This window comes from Somniosus microcephalus, chromosome 11 (genome assembly GCF_052327205.1).
Source record: "Somniosus microcephalus isolate GS21.2 chromosome 11, FLI_Smic_1.0, whole genome shotgun sequence".
Taxonomy (NCBI): domain Eukaryota; kingdom Metazoa; phylum Chordata; class Chondrichthyes; order Squaliformes; family Somniosidae; genus Somniosus; species Somniosus microcephalus.
This window is the reverse complement of record NC_140997.1, coordinates 143,769,760-143,792,414: the sequence shown is the minus strand read 5'-3', so window position 1 is coordinate 143,792,414 and position 22,655 is coordinate 143,769,760. Positions and strand designations below refer to the sequence as shown.

General features: G+C 46.7%; 1 protein-coding gene across 1 annotated transcript in view; it reads left to right on the top strand.

Annotated features, from left to right (window-relative positions):
- LOC147110928 (protein SSUH2 homolog) overlaps nucleotides 1-17,158 on the top strand; it is a 117,151-nt gene extending 99,993 nt beyond the window's left edge. Inside the window, exons 11-13 of the mRNA XM_086001342.1 lie at nucleotides 1,544-1,649; nucleotides 11,252-11,359; nucleotides 13,198-17,158. Coding sequence (XP_085857468.1) covers nucleotides 1,544-1,649; nucleotides 11,252-11,359; nucleotides 13,198-13,338 — 355 coding nt within the window. The 3' untranslated portion in view covers nucleotides 13,339-17,158. The remainder of the gene's footprint in view (nucleotides 1-1,543; nucleotides 1,650-11,251; nucleotides 11,360-13,197) is intronic.
- Nucleotides 17,159-22,655: the final 5,497 nt, after the last annotated feature.

Here is a 22,655-nt window from a genome sequence, read left to right as displayed (position 1 = left end):
CACCCGACTATACCATTTTATAAAGTCCCGCAATCTGCCCCACTCCATCGAGGAGGTCAGGGCAATGACCAGAGCCTGCCGCATCTGTGCGGAATGCAAGCCTCGTTTCTACAGGCCTGACCGTGCACACCTTATCAAAGCCACACGGCCATTCGAGCGCCTAAGTCTGGACTTCAAGGGACCCCTTCCCTCTGCCGACCGTAACGTATACTTCCTCAATATCATTGATGAATATTCCCGCTTCCCCTTCGCCATTCCCTGCCCAGACATGACCAGTGCCACGGTCATCAAGTGTCTCTGTAATCTATTCTGCATGTTTGGCATGCCGAACTACATACACAGCGATAGGGGGACGTCATTCATGAGTGACGAGCTGCGCCAGTTCTTGCTCTCGAAGAGGATAGCCACTAGCAGAACCACTAGCTACAACCCCCGGGGTAATGGGCAAGTGGAAAGGGAGAATGCTACTGTTTGGAAGGCTGTCACGTTAGCCTTAAAGTCAAAAGGCCTTCCGACCTCCCGCTGGCAGGAAGTCCTCCCAGACGTGCTCCACTCCATAAGGTCTCTGTTATGTACAGCCACTAACGCTACCCCTCACGAAAAGATGTTCGTTTTCCCCCGGAAATCCACCTCGGGCATATCTCTACCCGCGTGGCTGACGTCTCCGGGGACAGTACTATTGCGGAAGCACGTGAGAGGCCATAAAATGGACCCCCTTGTGGAAAAGGTACAGCTCCTCCATGCAAACCCTCAGTACGCCTATATCGAATACTCTGACGGGCGAGAGGACACTGTTTCCATAAAAGTCCTCGCTCCCTCGGGGAGCGGAGAGAACGATGGGAGACTACCCGATGAAGACCTACACTACAAAGAGACAGGATGCCCAGAGGTATCAATACCCAACTTTAACCTGGAGGACACTGCAGATAACCTGGAAGACACTGCGGAGGCCCGGACAGCGGAGGAACCAGAATCCACTCCCCTAGAGGCACCCCAACCGGCTTTGCGCCGATCACTGAGAATTGCAAAACCTCCCGACAGATTCACTTATACCAACTTTTAAGAAACATCACCCCGATGGACTAAATCTATAGAAGGGGTGAATGTAATGAAATCTGTTTGTCTTGATCCTGTATTCGTTTTGCACTCATGTATATTACCCTCCCCCACTGTGTATAGTTTCACTTCCTCTTTCCCGACTAACCTGGGAGGTTCCAAGTCTTGGCTCTTGGCTCCGCCCCTGACTTCTCTTACATAAAGATCCCAGGATCTGTATGACTCATTCCTGTGAACCAGTCGGCGTGTTGAGATGTTAGCTCTGATCTTAGTGATTAATAGCCAACTTGTTTAAGTCTATAACCTCTAGTTTTGTGGTTATTGAAGGCCCATCAATTACAATACAGACTCACTTAAGGAAGGGATACTTTACTGGGGCTTCAAGCACAAAGTGTGAAGTGAGCTCCATTTCAAATGGGTTTGCTGAGACTGATTTTCTGCTACACTGGATCGAAATAACTTAAGTTATCTCCTCTTTCTCAATCAGGATAAATAACATTTCTGAACGAGTTGCTGACCAACAAAGTGGACTTCCTGTAAATGCTTATAGCAAAGTTACTGGGCAGAACGTCTTCATTGATAAACAAGTCATGGTAAGAAAGAGAATTTTGTTTAAAAACCCCGCTTCATTAAAGGCATCATCGGGCACTCTTAATCCAGCTGCTAGTGGGCCAGCAGCACATTGCCGAGTGAGGTTGCCAAATGAGGAGCAGAGAGACCACAGGGATGGCTAGCCTGGGAGATGGAGAAAGGTCACTGCTGCAGTCGGAGCTGTCCTTCCGAGGGTGCATCCAGCTGTGCTGTACCAGAACTGGGAGTGTTTGATGCTGGAATTCGGTGCCTGAAATGGAAAGTGTTCCTTTCTCTAACACTGAGCTACCTGCCCTTGATGACCACAAAATTCACAAAGGAGTCTAGAAATTCGGGCGGGTCGCAGGGATCAATCCCTGAATGGTGAGGTTGGAGGCACCCCTAATATTGGGTCTCGGACCGCATTGTAACAGAGCCGGCCTGACGTGACAATCCGCCAGTGAAGAGTAGAGAAACGTCAGGCTGCTGCTAGCATCGCAGGGGCCCTCAAGTAAGTGGGGATGGGGTGGTTGAGACAACGCAGGATCAGGGCCGCTGTTCGGGCCGGGGATCAGGGGACCCGGAGTCGCTTCAAGACCGGTTTGGGGGACCAGGGATCGCAGGGGTCGGGGGGCCCAGAGTCGCGGGGGGTGCCTGGAGTCACGGGTCGGGGGGGGGGGGTGGGCCCGGAGTCGTGGAAGGGTGGGAAATTGGGGTTAAAAAAATTGCATTGCCGTGGCTAACTAAATAGCGGCATAGGTTCAAAGGGCGCATTGGCTTAATCCTGTTGCTATGCATAAGGACTTGGGGTGGGAGAGACGTCCGAGGTCAATTCTGGGATTTGGAGCATAAAGAAGAGGGGACATAATTGATGGTTTAAAAAACATTTAGAGGGAACAGATCCCCCTTTCCAGTGGTTGCATGTATGTTCATTAAGATCATTAATGAGATAGACATGAAGCTGCTGAACAGTCAAATAGAAAAGTAAGTATTTTACTCCAGGTTAGTCTTGGTGTTACTGAGCTGAATGAAGGGGAAGTACTGAAATATCACCATAGGTTTAAGAGCAGCCCATTGATCCACTTTGTTACCAGAAAGGGAGCACGGAGCATAATCTGGGGGAAGAGAGAAGAGAAAAACAGAACAAAAGTAAACAACTGAAACTTGTAATGTATATACCTTTAAGGGGGGAACTATGTTTTACAGCTCATGTATACTGCAGTACCGGCAGTGACCACACCTGTATATAGCACTGAGTAGTAATCTGTACAGATCAGTTGCAGTGTGAGCCACGTTGAGTAAACACCTGTTGTACTGTTCTCCGCAGTCTGTGTCTTATTATACATGGACGCAACATTGGCGACGAGGCAGGTTCGAACCTATCTGCAACTCTGCATCACCTCCCGGGGATTCGTTCCTGGAGATCAGTGGATTGGAGGTCAAGGCCAGAGACTCGGGCGTCGACCACGGGCAGCCGCCCAGTCATCCAGCAGAGACTCGAGAATTGCGGGGGAGGCTGTCGAGAGCCAGGCTTGGCTTTCCAGTCGAGGTGGTCCAGCGAAACGGGCTGGCAACAGGTAGTGCGCAGACCCTTCCCGGACAGCGGCGGGCTAGAGCCCGACCGAGCGGCACAGCAAAGGGCCGAGCAGCGTCGACGGGGGAGAGAGAGAGAGAGAGGGCAGAGCGCACAGGGCGCAGCCGGTGTTCAGGGGCCGAGCAGCGTCGGAGAGAGGGAGAGAGAGACGCGCAGAAACCCGCGAGGCGCCGCCATTGCCACGAGGACCGCGGAGAGCGGCGTTGGCAGCAGCGCAGGAGAAGCGCGCGAAACCAACAGGGTGCCGCCATTGCCATGAGAGCCGCCGGGAGCGGCGTTGGCAGCAGCGGGGGAGGAAGGAAAGCGCGGGAGACGCCATTTTAAGCCATTGGGAGACGCCATTTTAAACCACACCCAAAATGCCGAAGAGTGGCAGTATCACCGCATTTGACAATGAAGTCGAAGATTGGACTACATATGTCGAACGAATAGAGGTGTACTGCAAGGCAAATGAGGTGTCAGATGACAAGAAAGCGTCGGAATTGCTCAATTTAATGGGTGCAAAGACGTATGGTTTATTACGAAATCTAGTAACCCCAACGAAGCCAATGGAAAAGAGTTTTGAAGACATAGTAACGATACTAAAGGAACATTTAAACCCCACACCGCTGCTGATAGCAGAAAGATTCAAGTTTCACAAACGGAACCAGCATAAGGATGAAAGCAATGCTGATTATTTAACAGAACTGCGCAAACTATCGAAACACTGCCAATTTGGAGCGGGACTGGCAGATACCTTAAGGGACAAGTTTGTGTGTGGGCTTCAAAGTGAAGGAACCCAGAAACGGCTTTTATCTGAAAAGGACCTTACGCTGGAAAAGGCTTTCAGCATTGCGGTATCATATGAAGCAGCAGCACGGGGCGCTGCAGAGATACAACAGAGACCGCAAGAATATGGCACAAACGAAATGTCATATGGAACAGAGGAGTGCTATCGCTGCAGCAGATCAACACACGACCAGAATGATTGCTGGTTCAAAGACAAAGTGTGCAGACAGTGTGGAAAAGTAGGACACATAGCACGAGTCTGCAGGTCGGGAAAGAAAACCAGCAATAAGAAACCTACCAAAGGAAGTACAAGAAGGTACATAAGATGACGGAGAATAGTTCAGACAAACAAAAGAGTGATAATGACTCCGAAAGCAGGGAACTGAGTTATCTGAAACTATATAATGTGATCACAACGGAGGAGCACCGAACCATTTGGGTCACTCTCAAGATAGCAGGAGTCCAGGTAAAGATGGAATTGGACACAGGATCAGCCCTAACAGTCATAAACCGACGGGACTACGAGCGGCTATTCTCACACATACCCTTGAGAGACACAAAAATTATTTTGAAGACGTACACGGGGCAAAAAGTCTACCCCAAAGGAAAAATAAAGGTGACCGTTATATATAACGGTAAGGAAACACCAAAACTAGACCTGTATGTATTGCAAGATGGAGGACCACCATTACTGGGACGTGAATGGATCCGGAAAATACAACTGGATTGACATTCCATACAGGCACTGACTGTGGCTGACAAAAAGGATGACAACGTCACACCTGGGCGACTGTCAAAGATCCTAACTGACGCGAAAGAAGTGTTCCAGCAAGGACTCGGAACACTAAAAGGCATGACAGCGATGATTAAAATTGAAGAAAACGCAAGCCTAAAATTTTTTAAGGCCAGACCGGTACCTTATGCGATCCGCCCAGCCGTCGAAGCAGAGCTGGAGAGTCTGGAACGTTCAGGTGTACTGTCCAAGGTAGACTGGAGCAAGTGGGCTACACCCATCGTCCCTGTGATGAAAAAGTCGTTGAGCAGCACGCCTGGGGAACCAAGGAAGGTTCGCATCTGTGGGGACTTTAAGGTAACAGTGAACCCGGTCCTTCACACCGTACAATATCCACTTCCGCCGATTGAAGATATTTTTGCCTCGCTACCTGGAGGGAAATGCTTCACTAAGATTGATCTGGCCCAGGCGTATCTGCAAATGGAGGTAGAAGAAGCATCAAAAAAATACCTCACAATCAACACCCATAAAGGTCTCTACCAATACAACCGGCTGGTATTCGGGGTAGCATCAGCTCTGGCTATTTGGCAGAGGGCAATGGAACAAGCCCTGCAAGGGATCCCAGGGACCCAGTGATATTTGGACGACATCCTGGTCACGGGTGAAAATGACAGTGATCACCTTGCCAACCTGGAGCAGGTGCTCACTAGATTGCAGGAATATGGGCTCCGAGCTAACCGCCCCAAATGCGAGTATTTTAGAAAATAGATCTCGTATTGTGGCCACGTTATCGATAAAGAGGGGTTACATAAGTCCCCAGAGAAGATTGAGGCAGTAGTCAAGGCTCCAGCACCGGAAAATGTGTCACAACTGAGGTCGTTCCTCGGGCTGGTAAACTACTACCATAAGTTCTTGCCAAATTTGTCTACAATACTACACCCACTGAACACCCTACTGCAAACTGGGGTGCCATGGAAGTGGAGTGACAAATGTAGACGAGCTTTCCAGAAGAGCAAAACACTAATCACATCGAAAGAGGTATTGACCCATTACAACTCGGCATTACCAATTCGGTAGGCATGTGATGCGTCACCCTACGGCATTGGAGCGGTGCTGTCGCACAAATTCTCGGACGGCTCAGAGAGGCCAATAGCCTTTGCGTCACGATCACTAACCTCAGCCGAGCGTAACTACACCCAGATTGACAGGGAGGCCCTCAGCCTAGTGTGGGGAGTGAAAAAGTTCAATCACTATCTGCACGGGCAGAAATTCACCTTGCTGACTGATCACCAGCCTCTTGTCTCCATTTTTAATCCGAAGAAGGGCGTTCCGGTGATGACTGCGCAACGACTACAAACATGGTCACTTTTTCTAGGGGCACACCACTATGAGATTGAATATAAGGGCACGTAACAGCATGGAAATGCTGATGGGCTATCACGCCTGCCACTGCCTACTGCAGAGGAAGCACCAGCAGTGGATCCTGTCGAAATATTCCATTCGACTATAGTTGAATACCTACCGGTAACTAATGCTTGTATCGAAAAGGAAACCCGAAATGACCCGACACTGTCTCGGGTATATGATTTGACGGTGAAGGGATGGCCAGCACTTGGCGACTCATTGTTGCCAGCATTCTCGACAAGGAGAGAACAGCTGTCAGTGTGCCGGGGGACCTTGATGTGTGGATCCCGAGTGGTAATTCCACCCAAGTTAAGGGATAGAGTGCTCAATGAGCTTCATGAGGGTCATCTGGGAGGGGTAAAAATGAAAAGCCTAGCCAGGGCTTATGTGTGGTGGCCGGGAATCGATAAACAAATCGAGGACCTGACCAAGAGCTGCTCAGGATGCCAGAAAGTCCAAAATGCACCACCACAGGCCCCTCTACACCCATGGGAGTGGCCCTCATCTCCATGGCAACGGGTGCATATTGATTTTGCTGGTCCATTCATGGACTCAATGTTTTTAATAGCCGTGGATGCGCACTTGAAATGGCCTGAGGTCCTCCACCACCACGGAGAAAACTATTGCAGTCCTACGGACCATTTTTGCCCGGAATGGCTTGCCAGAACAGATTTGCTCCAACAACTGACCACAGTTTGTGTCCGAAGAGTTCCGGAGGTTCTTGAAAAAGAATGGGGTAAGGCATTACACATCCGCCCCGTATCATCCAGCCACAAATGGATTGGCTGAGAGGTTCGTACAAACCTTTAAGAAGGCAATAAAGGCTATGTACAATGACAACATTCCGCTGCAGCACAAGGTGGACAATTTCCTGTTCGCCTCCCGGAATGCGACACATGCAGTCACCAACCAGGCCCCAGCCGTGATGTTCTTTAACCGAAGGTTAAGATCTCGCCTGGATTTGCTCAGACCAAACGTACGAAGAGATGTTGAGAGTAAGCAATTCCAGCACATCCATGAGAAGCCAACAAGGAGCTTCAATGTAGGGCAACCAGTCTTGGCCCGCGACTACCGAACAGAAAAATGGCAGCCAGGAACGATATGCACACGGCAGGGCCCACTAATGTACACAGTGGACGTTGGGGAGAGCATCGTGAGACGCCATGCTGACCAGATCCTAGAGTCACAGGAACAAGTCAACCCCATGCCTCGCCCATACGTACCTGGTGATGAACTCGACGTACAGGTCGCATCTACCCCAGAAACAGTAGCATCGGAAGCTGATGAACCAACCGACGACAGGGGGCCAGAATCGCCTCCGCACCAAGAGCAAGACACTCGGGAAAGGCGCTATCCAGAAAGGATCAGGAAGCCTCCCCAAAGACTGAATATATAAATAGACTATTTTCAGCTAATGTTGCATGTTAAAAGTGTTAATTGTAATTAGTTTGATATTTAATTGTTAAATGAGTGTTATGGTACTGTTAATCTAAAAGGGGAGGAATTGTAATGTATATACCTTTAAGGGGGGAACTATGTTTTACAGCTCATGTATACTGCAGTACCGGCAGTGACCACACCTGTATATAGCACTGAGTAGTAATCTGTACAGATCAGTTGCAGTGTGAGCCACGTTGAGTAAACACCTGTTGTACCGTTCTCCGCAGTCTGTGTCTTATTATACACGGACGCAACAAAACTGTTGATGGCTTGTTAGCAAATTGGTGGCCAATTTATCCAATTTTAAAACAACCGTCCTCCATTGGGAATGGAGAGTGTACTGGAGGGCCATGCAAGCACCGGAGAGGCGAGGTTTGGATGTAGATTTCCCAACTAATAGCATAGTTTCCTAGTATTGAAGGCACGGGAGCAGCCTAGCAGTGAGGAGGACCCGGCTGGAGGGTGCCAATGCAGGCCAGAAACAGGAGATTTTTGTCTGAAACATCAAAAGGAAAATTTCTGCTCCGATTATTCCATAAAACGGCAAAGCAGTTTGAACAGAATTGTTCCTTGCTCAAGAACTTCCTTCCCCTTTAACACAGAGCCACAGCTGTGTGCTTGAAACATCAGCAAACTATCCTTTCCTTGTGTTTTTGGTCACATCTTTTGATAGTGCCATTAGTTTTTTGTATGTTGATATTTAAATAAGTTTATTACTACTCCGACAAATTTCATATGAGGGGAAAAGCTTATAATGGGATGTCAGGTTTGGCTCTCCATTCAATGGCCTCTTGAGATGCCGAGTGGGGCAATGAGGGGCCTCCCACAACAGATCTCAGTGGGCAGGTTGATGTGATGTGTTCCACGGTCTGGAACTCATGGCCACAGTCACACTTCGGGTCACCCCTCATCTTCCACTTGTGGAGCAGGAGGCCGTGTCGTCCATGCCCTGTGCGGATTGGGTTTAGCCCGTCCACTGTCTCCGAGGGAGGTCGGAGCCAGGGACCTCTGCTGGTGGGTCAGTGATGAGGTGTTGGTTCTTTATGTTACATGCGTCCCACGATTCCGTCCATCTGGATAGTGGGTCGACACCCGCTGCATAAATATTGGCTGCTGCTCCCCAGAATGGCCGGCATGATTTTAAGTGCTTTCATGGTGGGTTTTTCAAGTCTTTGTGAAGGAAAGGTCGATGTTGCTGATGATTTTTTCCATCTCACGGAGCACAGTGGCATTGCAGCGAATGGCAGGCGGGGCAGTGTGGGACAGCACCGGGAGCCATCGGTTGAAGTGGACTTGGGCAACCCTGACACTGTTTTAATAATGAATCTTAATAATTAAGATTATTAACAATGTACTTTGCCATTCACACAATTACAATATTACATTATCAGCAAACTGACGAGAGTTAGCCCCCACATCTGTTCAGCTTGTCATTGGCTCTGTTGTGTTTTCCTGTTTCCAGAAGTGAATTTCACTGCATTCGGGTCACTCCATTACACCCAAAGGGTTAAAACAATCCCTGAACTTTCACCTATCAGAATATCTGCCTTGACACTGCGGGGTGAAATTCGATAAGGCCCAAAAATGGGCGGGGGGGCACCGCGGGGCGAGGTTGCTCGCGCCCGTTTAGAAAGCGCAGGCAGCACTTTAATTAGGGGCTGCCTGCTAATTTGAATGATTTTAGCGCACAGCCCAGCCAGCACCTGTCGTGCCGCTGATGGGCTGTGCGCTCAGCAGGAGGCCCTGTGTCCGCGACGCTGCATTTTATTAAAGCAAGGCTGTCATTTTTGAAAGCAGTCTTCAGGCGTTGCCTGCCGATTGACGTCACGATCTGCATGTTTACATGGGAGAGGCAAGCGCAGGCAGCGGCAGCGCTGCGGACCTCCAAAATGGCAGCCACCGTGTTCCGTGCTGGAAGTGAGCAGAAGCGAGGGGGCCGCCATTTTTTCAACAAAACCGGCCTTAACGGCCGACGCTACAACCTCAAATTTTGCAGCCTGCTTCTCTATATTCTAATATAGGATGTGAACTAAAGATAAAGGAAATCAATCGATTTATTATGAATTCTTCTTCTGTATTTCTGTCGTTACGAGTAGTATTTGATTTTTTAAAAATCCTTATCCATCCAGGGGGCACTACATATAAAGAGTAGGGGGGACATCAAGGGGAATCCAGAATTTGGAGGAGGGAAAACAGGGAGACATAACCGCCCCCCCCCCCCCCCCCCCCCCCCAGTGCCTGTACCTATGGTACCGTCCAAAGCTACACAGAATGTATAAGAAACATCTGATCAGGATGGGAAAGAGGAGAGAGAGAGAGCACAGAACACTCACTGGGAAACAAATATTGCTTCACCCAACAATTGGGTACTGTACACAGTTCAAAGGTTGACAGCACGTTGGGACACCCTGAGAATGTGAAAGGGCGCGAGATAAATGCGAGTTCATCTTTCTTTTTCTTAAAACCCTTTATCTCTACTGCATTTTTGAAGGAGAAAGAGGATTGCCGCTTGGAACCTGAGCAAGTGCCAGATATTGGGGGTAGATTGGGAATTTCCCTGCTGGCGGTTCAGCCATTTTATAACTTCAGCTGCACATTTCGTGACTGGATATGGGGAGTTTGGGAGATTTATAGTGGTTGTAACTCATTAACTTCTTGAGAAATATTAAAGCATCATTGTTGCTGGCAGGTAACAAGTTTGTTTTAGCGGCAACAAGAAAATATTAGCCATTCTATTTGTAGGAATCGCAAGATGCAAATTTGTGTGTTTCATTGGTGGTTCAGGGGCATTGTAAAAGGTCTCTCTTGCTTTATTTAGGAAACGAGGATTTCACCCTTTCCCCCGCCCCGCTTATTACACAGGATGCCTGAAAGTGTGCATATTTTGCCTGTAAAATAACAATCCGTGTTTGAAGATCTGTTGTCCTGCATTGCTGTAATGTTTCCAACAGTTTCAGTAGGATGTCTTGTAAATTAAGTGTCTTCTTTGGCTCAGTGGTAGCACTCTCCAGAGACTTGAGCACATAATCTAGGCTGACACTCCCGGTGCAATACTGAGGGAGTGCTGCCACTGTCGGAGGTGTCATCTTTCGGATGCGATGTTAAACTGAGACTCCGTCTGCCGTCTCAGGTGGACGTAAAAGATCCCGTGGTACTATTCTATGAAGAGAAGGGTCTCTCACCTGGTGCCCTGGCCAACATTTATCTCTCAACCAACATCACTCAGACAGAGTATTAGGTCATTTATCTCATTGCTGTTTATGGGACCTTGCTGTGGACAAATTGGCTGCTGCATTTCCCTATATTACAACAGTGACTACATTTCAAATATACTTCATTGGCTGTGAAGAGCTTTGGGACGTCCTGTGGCAGTGAAAGGTTCTATAGAAATGCAAGTTCTTCCTCTTGTTGTTCTCTTTCCATTTACCAGCATCCTCTACCGTGCGGGGGGGGGGCGGAATAGGTTAAACTTTTGTCAGACTTTTGACCTCTCACACCTTTCTTGTATCTTGAAGGGGACCCACTTGTGCTTTCAATCTGATACTGATAGCATCAGTAATTTTAAGAGGGAGTTGGGTCAGCATTGGGCAAGAAAATCAATCGAGTGATACAGGTAGTGAATGATGCATTCTGATTTTGAACTGTGGGCTTGACCTTCTGGACTGAAATGGTCTTTGTCGCCCTAGGTTTATCCTATAGCAGGATTCCCAGACACTCAGATCGATCGGGCCTCCCAGAGGATCATCCAAGAGCATAAGGTCCAGCTGGCGACAACCTCCCGCATAATCCAACAGGTGAGTTTCAAGTTGTGCCTGGAACCTGCAGTAACCCATTGTGTGTCTCTTCGGTTCCTTTGTTTGCAGGTGTGAAGATGTATTGGTTTTGTGGGATTTTTACGGAGAGATTCGCCCATTTTGAGCAGTCACTTGTGATCAGACCCTGTATTGGCGTGCTATCTAGGGGCTGAAATCACCTTATTTTGTTACTTTAATACATTAAAAAAATTTGTGTCTGTATGCACTTTCCGTCGACAAAACCTCGCATTTTTGTCAGATTGTGTGTGAACTTCTTCCATTATAAATTCCTGTGTCCATGTTGATAATGGGAATTGCCTATATAATTACACCCTCCGGCCAATGGTGGAACTGCAGTACCTCAGTCTTGCCTCTCCCAGCTTGTATGCTTCAACCATCTCTACTTCCCACATTGCCCTAAGCTTTGCTATTTAATTATAAATAATAAAATCAAAGTATTAGATAAAAAATTAGAGAATATATTACTTCTAAAATGGGAATCAATTAAATCTGTGCACACTGGTACAATTATCCCCTGCCCTCTAACCCCACCTCACCTTCAGACTACACTTGCATCTTGATTCCCCATTTGCAACACCACAGGAAATTGACTAGTAAATAATATCACTGATTTTACATACACTGATCTGTGGTTTCTCTTCCTGCTCCCGCACAGTTACCTCTGGTGTCCCCCAAGGATCTATCCTTGGCCCCCTCCTATTTCTCAGGTTGCCCCTTGGCGACATCATCTGAAAACACAGCGTCAGGTTCCACATGTACGCCGACGACACCCAGCTCTACCTCACCACCACCTCTCTCAACCCCTCCACGGTCTCTAAATTGTCAGACTGCTTGTACTGGATGAGCAGAAATTTCCTCCAATTAAATATTGGGAAGACCGAAGCCATTGTCTTCGGTCCCAGCCAAAAGCTCTGTTCCCCAGCCACCGATTCCATCCCTCACCCTGGCAACTGTCTGCAGCTGAACCACACTGTTCGCAACCTTGGTGTCGTATTTGACCCTGAGATGAGCTTCCGACCACATATCCGCAGCATAACAAAGACCGCCTACTTCCACCTGACTAACATTGCTTGACTCCGCTCCTGCTCAGCTCATGTTTGCTGAAACCCTCATTCATGCCTTTGTTACCTGTAGACTTGACTATTCCAATGCTCTCCTGGCCGGCTAATCTAAAACTCTGCTGCCCGTATCCTAACTTGCACCAAGTCCCGTTTACCCATCACCCCTGTATTTGCTGACCTACATTGGCTCCCTGTCTGACATGCTCATCCTTGTTTTAAAATCCCTTCATAGCCTCGCCCCTTCCCTATCTCTGTAACCTCCTCCAGCCCTACAACCCTCCGAGATATCTGCACTCCTCCGATTCTGGCCTCTTGCGCATCCCCGATTTTAATCCCTCCCCCATTGGCGGTCGTGCTTTCAGCTGCCGAGGCCCTAAGCTCCCTCCCTAAACCTCTCCGCCTATCTATCTCTCTCTCTCCTCCTTTAAGACGCTCCTTAAAAACTACCTCTTTGACCAATCTGACCTAATATCTCCTTGCGTTGTTTGGTGTAAAATTTTGTTTGATGACGCTCCTCTGAAGTGCCTTGTGATGTTTTACTGTGTTAAAGGCACTACATAAATGCAAGATTTTGCTGTTGTTAATCTGCACCCTATGTTGGTTCGATCTGTAGGTACTGAAATCACTGTCTTGTCTTTTTTTTTCAAACATAACGCACACAGGAAATTTGGCCTCAGAAATAACCAATCTCAGACTCCAATCAGGAAACTCAGGAAATTTGACTAAATTGCACTTTTTCCCCTTTCTTTTTGGCAGCGTCAGACGATTGAGTTCATTCCCGTCACTCAAGTGTTCTACGAGTGGAAAGGAAAAGAATACAATTACTTTGCGTGTGGTGTTGAGAACAAAGTGTATGCCCCAGACTATCCGGCCAAGTGCTGCTGCACCATTCTGTAACCGTACCAACGGGAGTTTGCTGCTACTCCCGAAAGTGTGTCCACACAACACCCAAGATGCACAACCTTGCCACTAGCCTGCCTACATCCCAGAGCAAACTCAACACATTCCTGGTGAGTTAACTCTGCCAAACTAGGTTGGTTGTTCCTTGTCAACAGATTGATAAATAAGACAGTAGACCAATCTCCAAGTCTCTAAATAATTCAGTGGTTGAATGCCCCATCTGGTGAGCCCTAGACCAGGATGGCTCTTGGTTCAATCGCTGGTCTTTGCTGATCTCAGCCAGGGTGGTCGAATGGATACTACAACTGGGTTAAGGAGGGGGATAAAATCAGCCTAGGCTGATGCACTGGTCCAGTGACCTCTGCTGGGAGTGCGTGGATATCTGGCGAGATGGGATAGGCTTGTCTGTATAACTTCTCCACGGTTTTGATGCTACCTGTCTCGGCTCCACTTAAGTAAGATAGTGAAGGTCTGGCAGCATCTGTGGAACTGTGCCCCAGTGCGATTCACTATCCTGTGGGGTGGGGGGGGGGGGGGCGGAGAAGAATCTCTCCACTAATTACTCACTCTTATTACAGAATAGGGCTAATTTTGCAAGGCTCCAACCCCAGTATGGAACCTCACTAGACAGAAGCTTGGGTCACAGGATTGGTCTCGCTTTGCAAAATAACCCTTTCTAAGTCACTGGGAGAATTATAACTGACCCTCAGGAGGATCTACACCCAGGATCAGGATTCTGATGCCACATTATACTGCCACGGGCTGGCACTATCAGCAGGGCAGCAAGATGAGATTGACCCTCCGCACCACTGACTGGTGCCTCATGGGTGTGTGGCATACAGTCTCCCTCCATTTGTGCTGACATCCTGAGAGAAAGGAGATACCCTACCAAACAACATAAATAAGTCTGCCGGTAATTCTGTGGCAGAGAGAGCAAATTTGCCGGTAATTCTGTGGCAGAGAAGGCAAAGCTGCCGGTAATTCTGTTAGAGAGGAAATCTGCTAGCAATCGTATCACAGAAAGAACATTTGAGTTTTATAGAAAGAACATGAAAACTGTACTGAATATGTTTTCATGCAACTTTTATAAGATTTGCTACTGGAATTTGCGCATTTCTATATGTAATGTTCTATCATCATAAGTGGGTTTGTCGAGAAGAATAAAGTTCACAAAACTGCTAAAGGAAAGGGGATGAGACACAGAAAGACAGAGAGACACACAGACCAAGAGAGAGAGACACACACACACAGAGATAGAGACACACACAGACCAAGGGAGAGAGAGACACACACAGACAGATAGAGACACACAGACCAAGAGAGAGAGAGACACACACAGAAAGACAGAGAGACACACACAGACCAAGAGAGAGAGAGAGAGAGAGAGAGACACACACACACACAGATAGAGACACACAGACAGACAGAGACATACAGACCAAGAGAGAGAGAGAGACACACAGACAGATAGAGACACACAGACCAAGGGAGAGAGAGAGACACACAGACAGATAGAGACACACAGACAGATAGAGACACACAGACAGATAGAGACACACAGACCAAGAGAGAGACACACACACACAGATAGAGACACACAGACCAAGAGAGAGAGAGAGAGACACACACAGATAGAGACACACAGACCAAGAGAGAGAGAGAGACACACACACAGACAGATAGAGACACACAGACCAAGGGAGAGAGAGACACACACACACAGATAGAGACACACAGACAGATAGAGACACACAGACAGATAGAGACACACAGACAGATAGAGACACACAGACCAAGAGAGAGACACACACACACAGATAGAGACACACAGACCAAGAGAGAGAGACACACACACACAGATAGAGACACACAGACCAAGAGAGAGAGAGACACACACACACAGACAGATAGAGACACACAGACAGATAGAGACACACAGACCAAGAGAGAGAGAGAGACACACAGACAGATAGAGACACACAGACCAAGGGAGAGAGAGAGACACACAGACAGATAGAGACACACAGACCAAGGGAGAGAGAGAGACACACAGACAGATAGAGACACACAGACCAAGGGAGAGAGAGAGACACATAGACAGATAGAGACACACAGACCAAGGGAGAGAGAGAGACACACAGACAGATAGAGACACACACAGACCAAGAGAGAGAGAGAGAGACACAGACAGATAGAGACACACACAGACCAAGGGAGAGAGAGAGACACACACAGATAGAGAGACACACAGACCAAGGGAGAGAGAGACACACACAGACAGATAGAGACACACACAGGCCAAGAGAGAGAGAGAGAGAGACACACACACAGATAGGGACACACAGACCAAGGAAAAGAGAGAGAGACACACACACAGATAGAGACACACACAGACCAAGGGAGAGAGAGACACACAGAAAGACAGAGAGACACACAGACCAAGAGAGAGAGACACACACGCAGACAGATAGAGACACACAAAGACCAAGAGAGAGAGAGAGACACACACACCGACAGATAGAGACATACAAAGACCAAGAGAGACACAGACAGACAGACAAGAGATACAGACCAAGAGAGAGAGACACACACACAGACAGATAGAGACACACACACGCACACAAATCAAGCGAGCGAGAGAGACACGCAGATAGAGACACACAGGCCAAAAGAGAGTCACAGAGAGAGACAGTGAAAGTAAGAGGATGGAGTTGGGACTAATGAGGGAGATGCTGTTCTATTGCTGTTTTGAATTCAGTTTTTCACTAGATTACTGGAGCCTAGTCATTACGCATCACACTATCTGTATTTTCTAGATTTTTTTCACTCAAATAACTGTTTGGACAATAATACCAATTCAACCTTTGCCTGAAAACTCATCGAGTTTCGACTAAAATGCCCCTGCATTTTTAAGTTATCTTCTTAATTAAAAGGTATAAACTTTTTATAGATATTTTAAGACACTTTTTTGCTTTTTCTCAAACAAGTACAGCTTATAATCCAACCTATGAACCTTTTCATGTTTTTAAAAAAAATACTAATATGACTGTCGAGAAACCACATCCTGATTGCATTTCCGGCACCGATTGAATAATAGAAACTGACTGATCTGAAACCTGATGTATGAAGCAACACAGAAATTGATGCAATTCCCAATTGCACCCTCGATATTAATAAAGAAGGGGAAGGGGGGTGCAGTTGCTTCCTCTGCTCCTGCTGAGTAAATGTCTCCAATTGTGAGGCAGTTTGGTGAAACACAACCCCCCTTTTCTAAAAAAAAATAAAACTGATATGGAGATTGGGGCGAGGAACAACCTTCAGCAGTGAATGAGCGGAGATCTGGAGACCAAATGATGACCGCAATTGAATGTAATAGCACCGAGTACAGACTGTCATTGAGAGATGCTTGTGAATTGTGGCCGATGTTCTGTGTATTTGATTACTTGTGGAGAGTACATATAATTAAAAAGAATTCAGAGTTGCCACTAAATTTCGCACTATGTCCATCTGAGCTTTTTAAGCAGGATATATTTACCCTTTGTTGCCTCTAATGCATTGTTGTAATAGTAAAGTTGAGGGGAGGCAGTGTGAACGGGACGAATTGTCTTTACGTTTTCAAACCTATACTGTACACTATGGTGAGGTTTTTATACATACACTTTAAACACCGTTCTTAGGATGCATCTTTTTTAAAGTCTGTCACATTTTAATAATTGTAATAAATCCGGATTGTGTAATTGTCTAATTTTATGTATCAGAATATTTGGTGAAAGGGATCAATTTCACTTTATTAAAAAGTTTACAGTTTCTAAACGCATTAAGTTTTCTAAATGTCGTGCACTCCTTATTTGGAGAAACCATTCTGCCATGCCTCCAGATGGCATCTTGACAGGATTATTCATTATAGAGCTACCTATCCAACAGTCACACCTGCAGCTGCACACTTCTCCCACTAGATGGAGCATCATACTTAAACCTACAGCATCACTTATGCACTCTGAGGTAAATTTACTTCATCATGATTCTCTGTGGGTCTTGTCTATTTGCAACACCAGATTTCTGATTGGTCCCCTTGGAGGACTAACACAGAATATGCTCTCATTTTTTAAAAATTCATTTATTTATTGCAAACCGTGCAAATAATCTGTGTTCTCTGTGAGCAGTGGCAGAGGAGGTTCCGATATGTCTTCCTTTTTCCTCACCTGATGATTCCCCTCCACCCTGGTTGACAGGGCCCTCGACCGTGTCCATTCCATTTCCCGCACTTCTGCTCTCGCCTCTTCCCCGTCCCTCCCAGAACCACCCTCGTCCTCACCTTCCACCCCACCAGCCTTCACATTAAACAGATCATTCTCCACCACCTCCAACATGATCCCACTACCAAACACATCTCCCATTTTAGTATTCCAAAGGGACCGTTCCCTTTGCGACGCCCTAGCCCACTCCTCAATCACCCCCAACACCTGCTCCCCTTTCCCACGGCACCTTCCCATGCGAGCGCAGGAGATGCAACACCTGCCATTTTATCTCCTCCCTTCCCACCGTCCAGGCCCCAAACACTCCTTACAGTGATTTACTTGTACTTCTTGCAATTTAGTATACTGTATTTGCTGCTCACGATGTGGTCTCCTCTACATTGGGGAGACCAGACGCAGATTAGGTGGCCGCTTTGCAGAACACCTCCATTCAGTCTGCAAGCGTGACCCCGAGCTTCTGATCGCCTGTCACTTTAATTCTCCCCTCCATTCCCACTCTGACCTCTCTGTCCTCGGCCTCCTACACTGTTCCAATGAAACTCGACGTAAGCTCGAGGAACAGCACCTCATCTTTCGATTAGGCACTTTACAGCCTTCCGGACTCAACATTGAGTTCAACAATTTCAGTCATAATCTCTGCCCCCATTTTTTCCAGACAGCAGCTGCTGATGATGATTCTGATATTCCCATTTACACTTCCTCTAGACCCATCTTTTGTTTCTTTACTTGTCGCATTACCATCCCCTTTTGCCTTGCACCATCATCCCTTTTGTCATTTAATCTCTCCTGCCTTCCAGCCTATCACAGACCTTCCCTTTTGTTCCTTCCTCCCCTCCCCACTTCCCCTGCCTCTGAACTTGCTTAAAACCTGTTACATCAGTAACGTTTTCCAGTTCTGACGAAGGCTCATCGACCTGAAACGTTAACTCTGTTTCTCTCTCCACAGATGCTGCCTGACCTGCTGAGTATTTCCAGCATTTCCTGTTTTTATTTCCGATTTCCAGATTCCGCAGTACCTTGCTTTAGTTTTATGGCACAGGAGGTTCACTAGTTCCTCTGATTTCAGGCCTAAGGGTGCTAGTCACCCTCTGGTGAGCGTACCGTTGGCAACAGGCTGTTCAAACACGTTTGGGGATGTGAGCAACACTGACATGGTCACATTTATTGGTGATGCTGAACTGCCCCGTCCTGAATGGTGTCAGCTGTGGGTCAATAGGTAGCACTCTCATCTCCAGGTCAGAGGTTGTGGGTGCAAGCCCCATGCCAGAGACTTGAGTACATAATCTAGGCTGGCACTCCAGTGCAGTGCTGAGGGAGTGCTGCACTGTCGAGGTGCCACCTTTCGAATGAGACTTTAAACCGAGACCAACGTTCCCTCTAAGCTGCGCAGCTGTTGGCCGATCCTGCACAGCCTGGGACCGGCTTTTCCAATGTTAAATTTCGCGCATGCATGAAACAGTGAATGGGCCGTGCAGCCCCTTAAAGGGGCCACACACACAAAAAAAAATGAGGGGGAACATTGACACAAGGCCCTGTCTGCCCTTTCAGGTGGACGTAAAAGATCCAATGGCACTATTCCAAGAAGAGCGGGGGTGTTCTGGCCAATATTTATCCTTCAACCAACATCACTAAAATAGATTATCTGGTCATTGCTCTTTGTGGGACTTTGCTGTGAACAATTTCACTGCCGCATTTCATACTTTACAACAGTGACCATACTTCAGAAAGTATTTTATTGGCTGCACTTTGGGATGTCCTGAGGTCATGCATTTAGGCGTTGTATGAATGCATGTCTTTCTTTTTTGAGTGTTGTTGTGGCTGGACCCATCCAGGCCAGTGGTGAGTATTCCATCACACTCCTGACTTGGGCCTTGTAGATTTTGGACAGGCTTTGATGCAGGGAACCCATTCTCTGCCTTGCTGTTGTGTTGATATGGCAGTTCCAGGTAAGCTTCAGTTCAATGGTGGCCCCCAAGATGTTGATGGTGGGTACTCGGGTAGGGTGGTGCCATTTAAAGATCAGGAGGATCTTGCAAGTGCCAAAAAATGGTGCATTTCAGGCTGTTCAAGAATCAAGCATATTTTCAATGAAACTTTTCAAAGTCCTTTTGAAAGCAAATTCTATTGGCCACTGCACATGCAAAGAGCTTTATATTTTGATAGGAGAGATTGTACACTTCTACACAGCTTTTTTCACAATCCAGTGACTGTAAAAGTTAAATTTGTTTCACTGGTTTACCCCAAATCCCTCAATGTTGTATAATTGTGCTTCTTCTACAGTCACTCCTTGTGATGAAGTGCTGGTTAGCGGCAGTCCGGGAACAAACATTTTGCGTGGAATCTCTGATTGCCATTTTGGAGTTCATTTCTTGTGCTGCCCATAACTATCCTCACTCATGATGTCACAAGATGTGAGGGCGGGGGGACGGGATGTCCTTACACAAAATGGCTGCTCCCAGGCTGTCTCTTATCAGCATGTCTGAAATATGGAAAACTGTAACAAGAGTCAACTGTGTGATCGCATTAACAGTACAGGTATCTCTCTTTATAATTTAGGATTATGGAGCAATTCATTGCTGTATAGTTTCCCTTGCTTAAAAAAAATTCAAGCACTTCCTTGTTCTAAACCAAGATTGCTGATGTGTTCAGGAAGCTAACTGCGGTATAAAGAGATTAGAAGAAAGAAAGAGACGTAGTTATACAGCGCCTTTCACGACCACGGGACGTCTCAAAGCACTTTGCAGCCAATGAGGTACTTTTTAGAGTGTGGTCACTGTTGTAATGTGAGAAACATGGCAGCCAATTTGTGCACAGCAAGCTCCCACAAACAGCAATGTGATAATGACCAGATAATCTGTTTTTGTTCTGTTGATTGAGTGATAAATATTGGCCAGGACACCGGTAATAACTCTCCTGCTCTTCTTCGAAATAGTGCCTTGGGATCTTTTACGTCCACCTGAGAGAGCAGACGGGGCCTCAGTTTAGCGTCTCATCCAAAAGACGGCGCCTCCGGCAGTGCAGCAACTCCCTCCGCACTGCACTGGAGCGTCAGCCTAGATTTATGTGCTCAGCGCATGACAGCGATGAGGATAGAGGGGAAAGAAGAGGAAGGTCAGGGAAAGTGGGAGTTCTCCAGTAAGATCCTGGCGCAGTAAGAGTAAGGACGAGAAGCCACCAGTACAAACCACTAAATGCTACTAGGCAAGAGGCGGAATTTTCAATTTCAACGGGAGCGTAAAATTTAGCGTCATCCCATTGGCCGCCTGATTTCCCTTGCCATTAATGGAAAGACGAATCGGGCAGGATGTACAATCAGCGGCCAATTAGATAGCGGTGGATTCACACCCCACCAGGTTTATTTCCTGGGACAGGGGAAATTGGGGTTTGTCCTGCCCCTCGAGGTGAATGTTGATATTTGACAATTTTTGATAGGCATTTTGCAGTTGTAAGACGTTCAGATTGTCTGACAGTTTCTAGAATTCAGACCCGTGGAACAGACAACTCGAGACAAAGATTTCAGGGTAAACTATTCTTTATAAAATCAGCAAGAGGTTACAAGTAAGTACCAAATACAAACCGTACTCAATTCATTTACTTATTACAAGCAAGCATGTACAAATCTAAAATCATTTACTTTAAGCTCAAGTGATCATAAGCAAAACCACATGAAAGGTCAATTCAGCAATGACTGGACGTATGACTTTAACTGGCAACTGAGCAGGTCACCCACGACTGCAACCACAAATGTCAGACTACAATATCCCTTACACACCAAAACTTAGCAACTCACCCACAGCATTCGTGTCCCAAACTGTGTGATTAACGTTGTTTTTCTCTATATCTGTTTTAGCACTGAGTTAACCAAGGCCAGACATTCAAGGGTTGGAGAGAGTCATCATTTTCACATCTGCGAGATTGTTGACCTGAGGTTCTCACAGAATTTTCAAGATCTTATCTTTTGGAGGAAAAACCACATCACTTATTTTACAAATGTCTTAGCCAAGCTCTCAAAACTTGTCGCTACATTTGGTCACTTTTAGATTTAGTCACGTTTACCATGGAAAGTATTACACAGTTCACTATAATTCTGCCTTTGTTTCCAAAAGTGAATCATTCTGGCAGGGTTACAAGTATTTAAAATATGCGTAACAAGCCACAATTAAGGTGTGACTTTTGTATATCGATAGCTAATTCCCAATGAGTATAATGGCAGGTTTGTGACCTGTATAGCTCAATGCCACATCAGGAACTGTATTCAGCCACAGAAATCCCAACACTGCTTAACATCAGTTTTAATAGATTCACTGTTATTTATTAATGTTAGTGAAATTACATAACCATGGGGAGAAAATAACTGCATTGGAATCAGCACATTATCTAGAATAAGGACAACCAATTTTTGTTGTACTATTAAAAGTACTGCATTTATTTTTGCACTAACTTTACAATATCTTTGTCAGCTGTGGCTCAGTGGGTAGCACACTCACCTCTGAGTCCAGGGACTTGAGCACATAATCTAGGCTGACACTCCAGTGCAGTACTGAGGGAGTGCCGTCTTTCGGCTGAGACGTTAAACCGAGGCCCTGACTGCGCTCTTGGGTGGGTGTGAAACATCCCATGGCAATATTTTGAAGAAGAGCAGGGGAGTTATCCTCGGTGTCCTGGCCAATATTTATATCTCAACCAACATAACAGAAACAGATTATCTGGTCATTATCACATTGCTGTTTGCGGGAGCTTGCTGTGCGCAAAATTGGCTGCCGCGTTTCCCACATTACAACAGCTGCTACTCTTCAAAAAATAGTACTTCATTGGCTGTAAAGTGCTTTGAGACGTCCGGTGGTCGTGAATGGCGCTATATAAATGCAAGTCTGTCTTTTTAGGTTTTGCAAGCAAATTTCTGTGGCTGCTACTCACTTTTTGTAAATTTCTCGACACGCAGAACAGTTCAAACTAACTGCGTGGCACATAGAGTTTGTAAAATGTCTTTTCATTCTGCTGTTGAGTGCTAACCGCAAGCCAGCGTGGGGCCCACATGTTTGCCTCTGGGCCAACCTC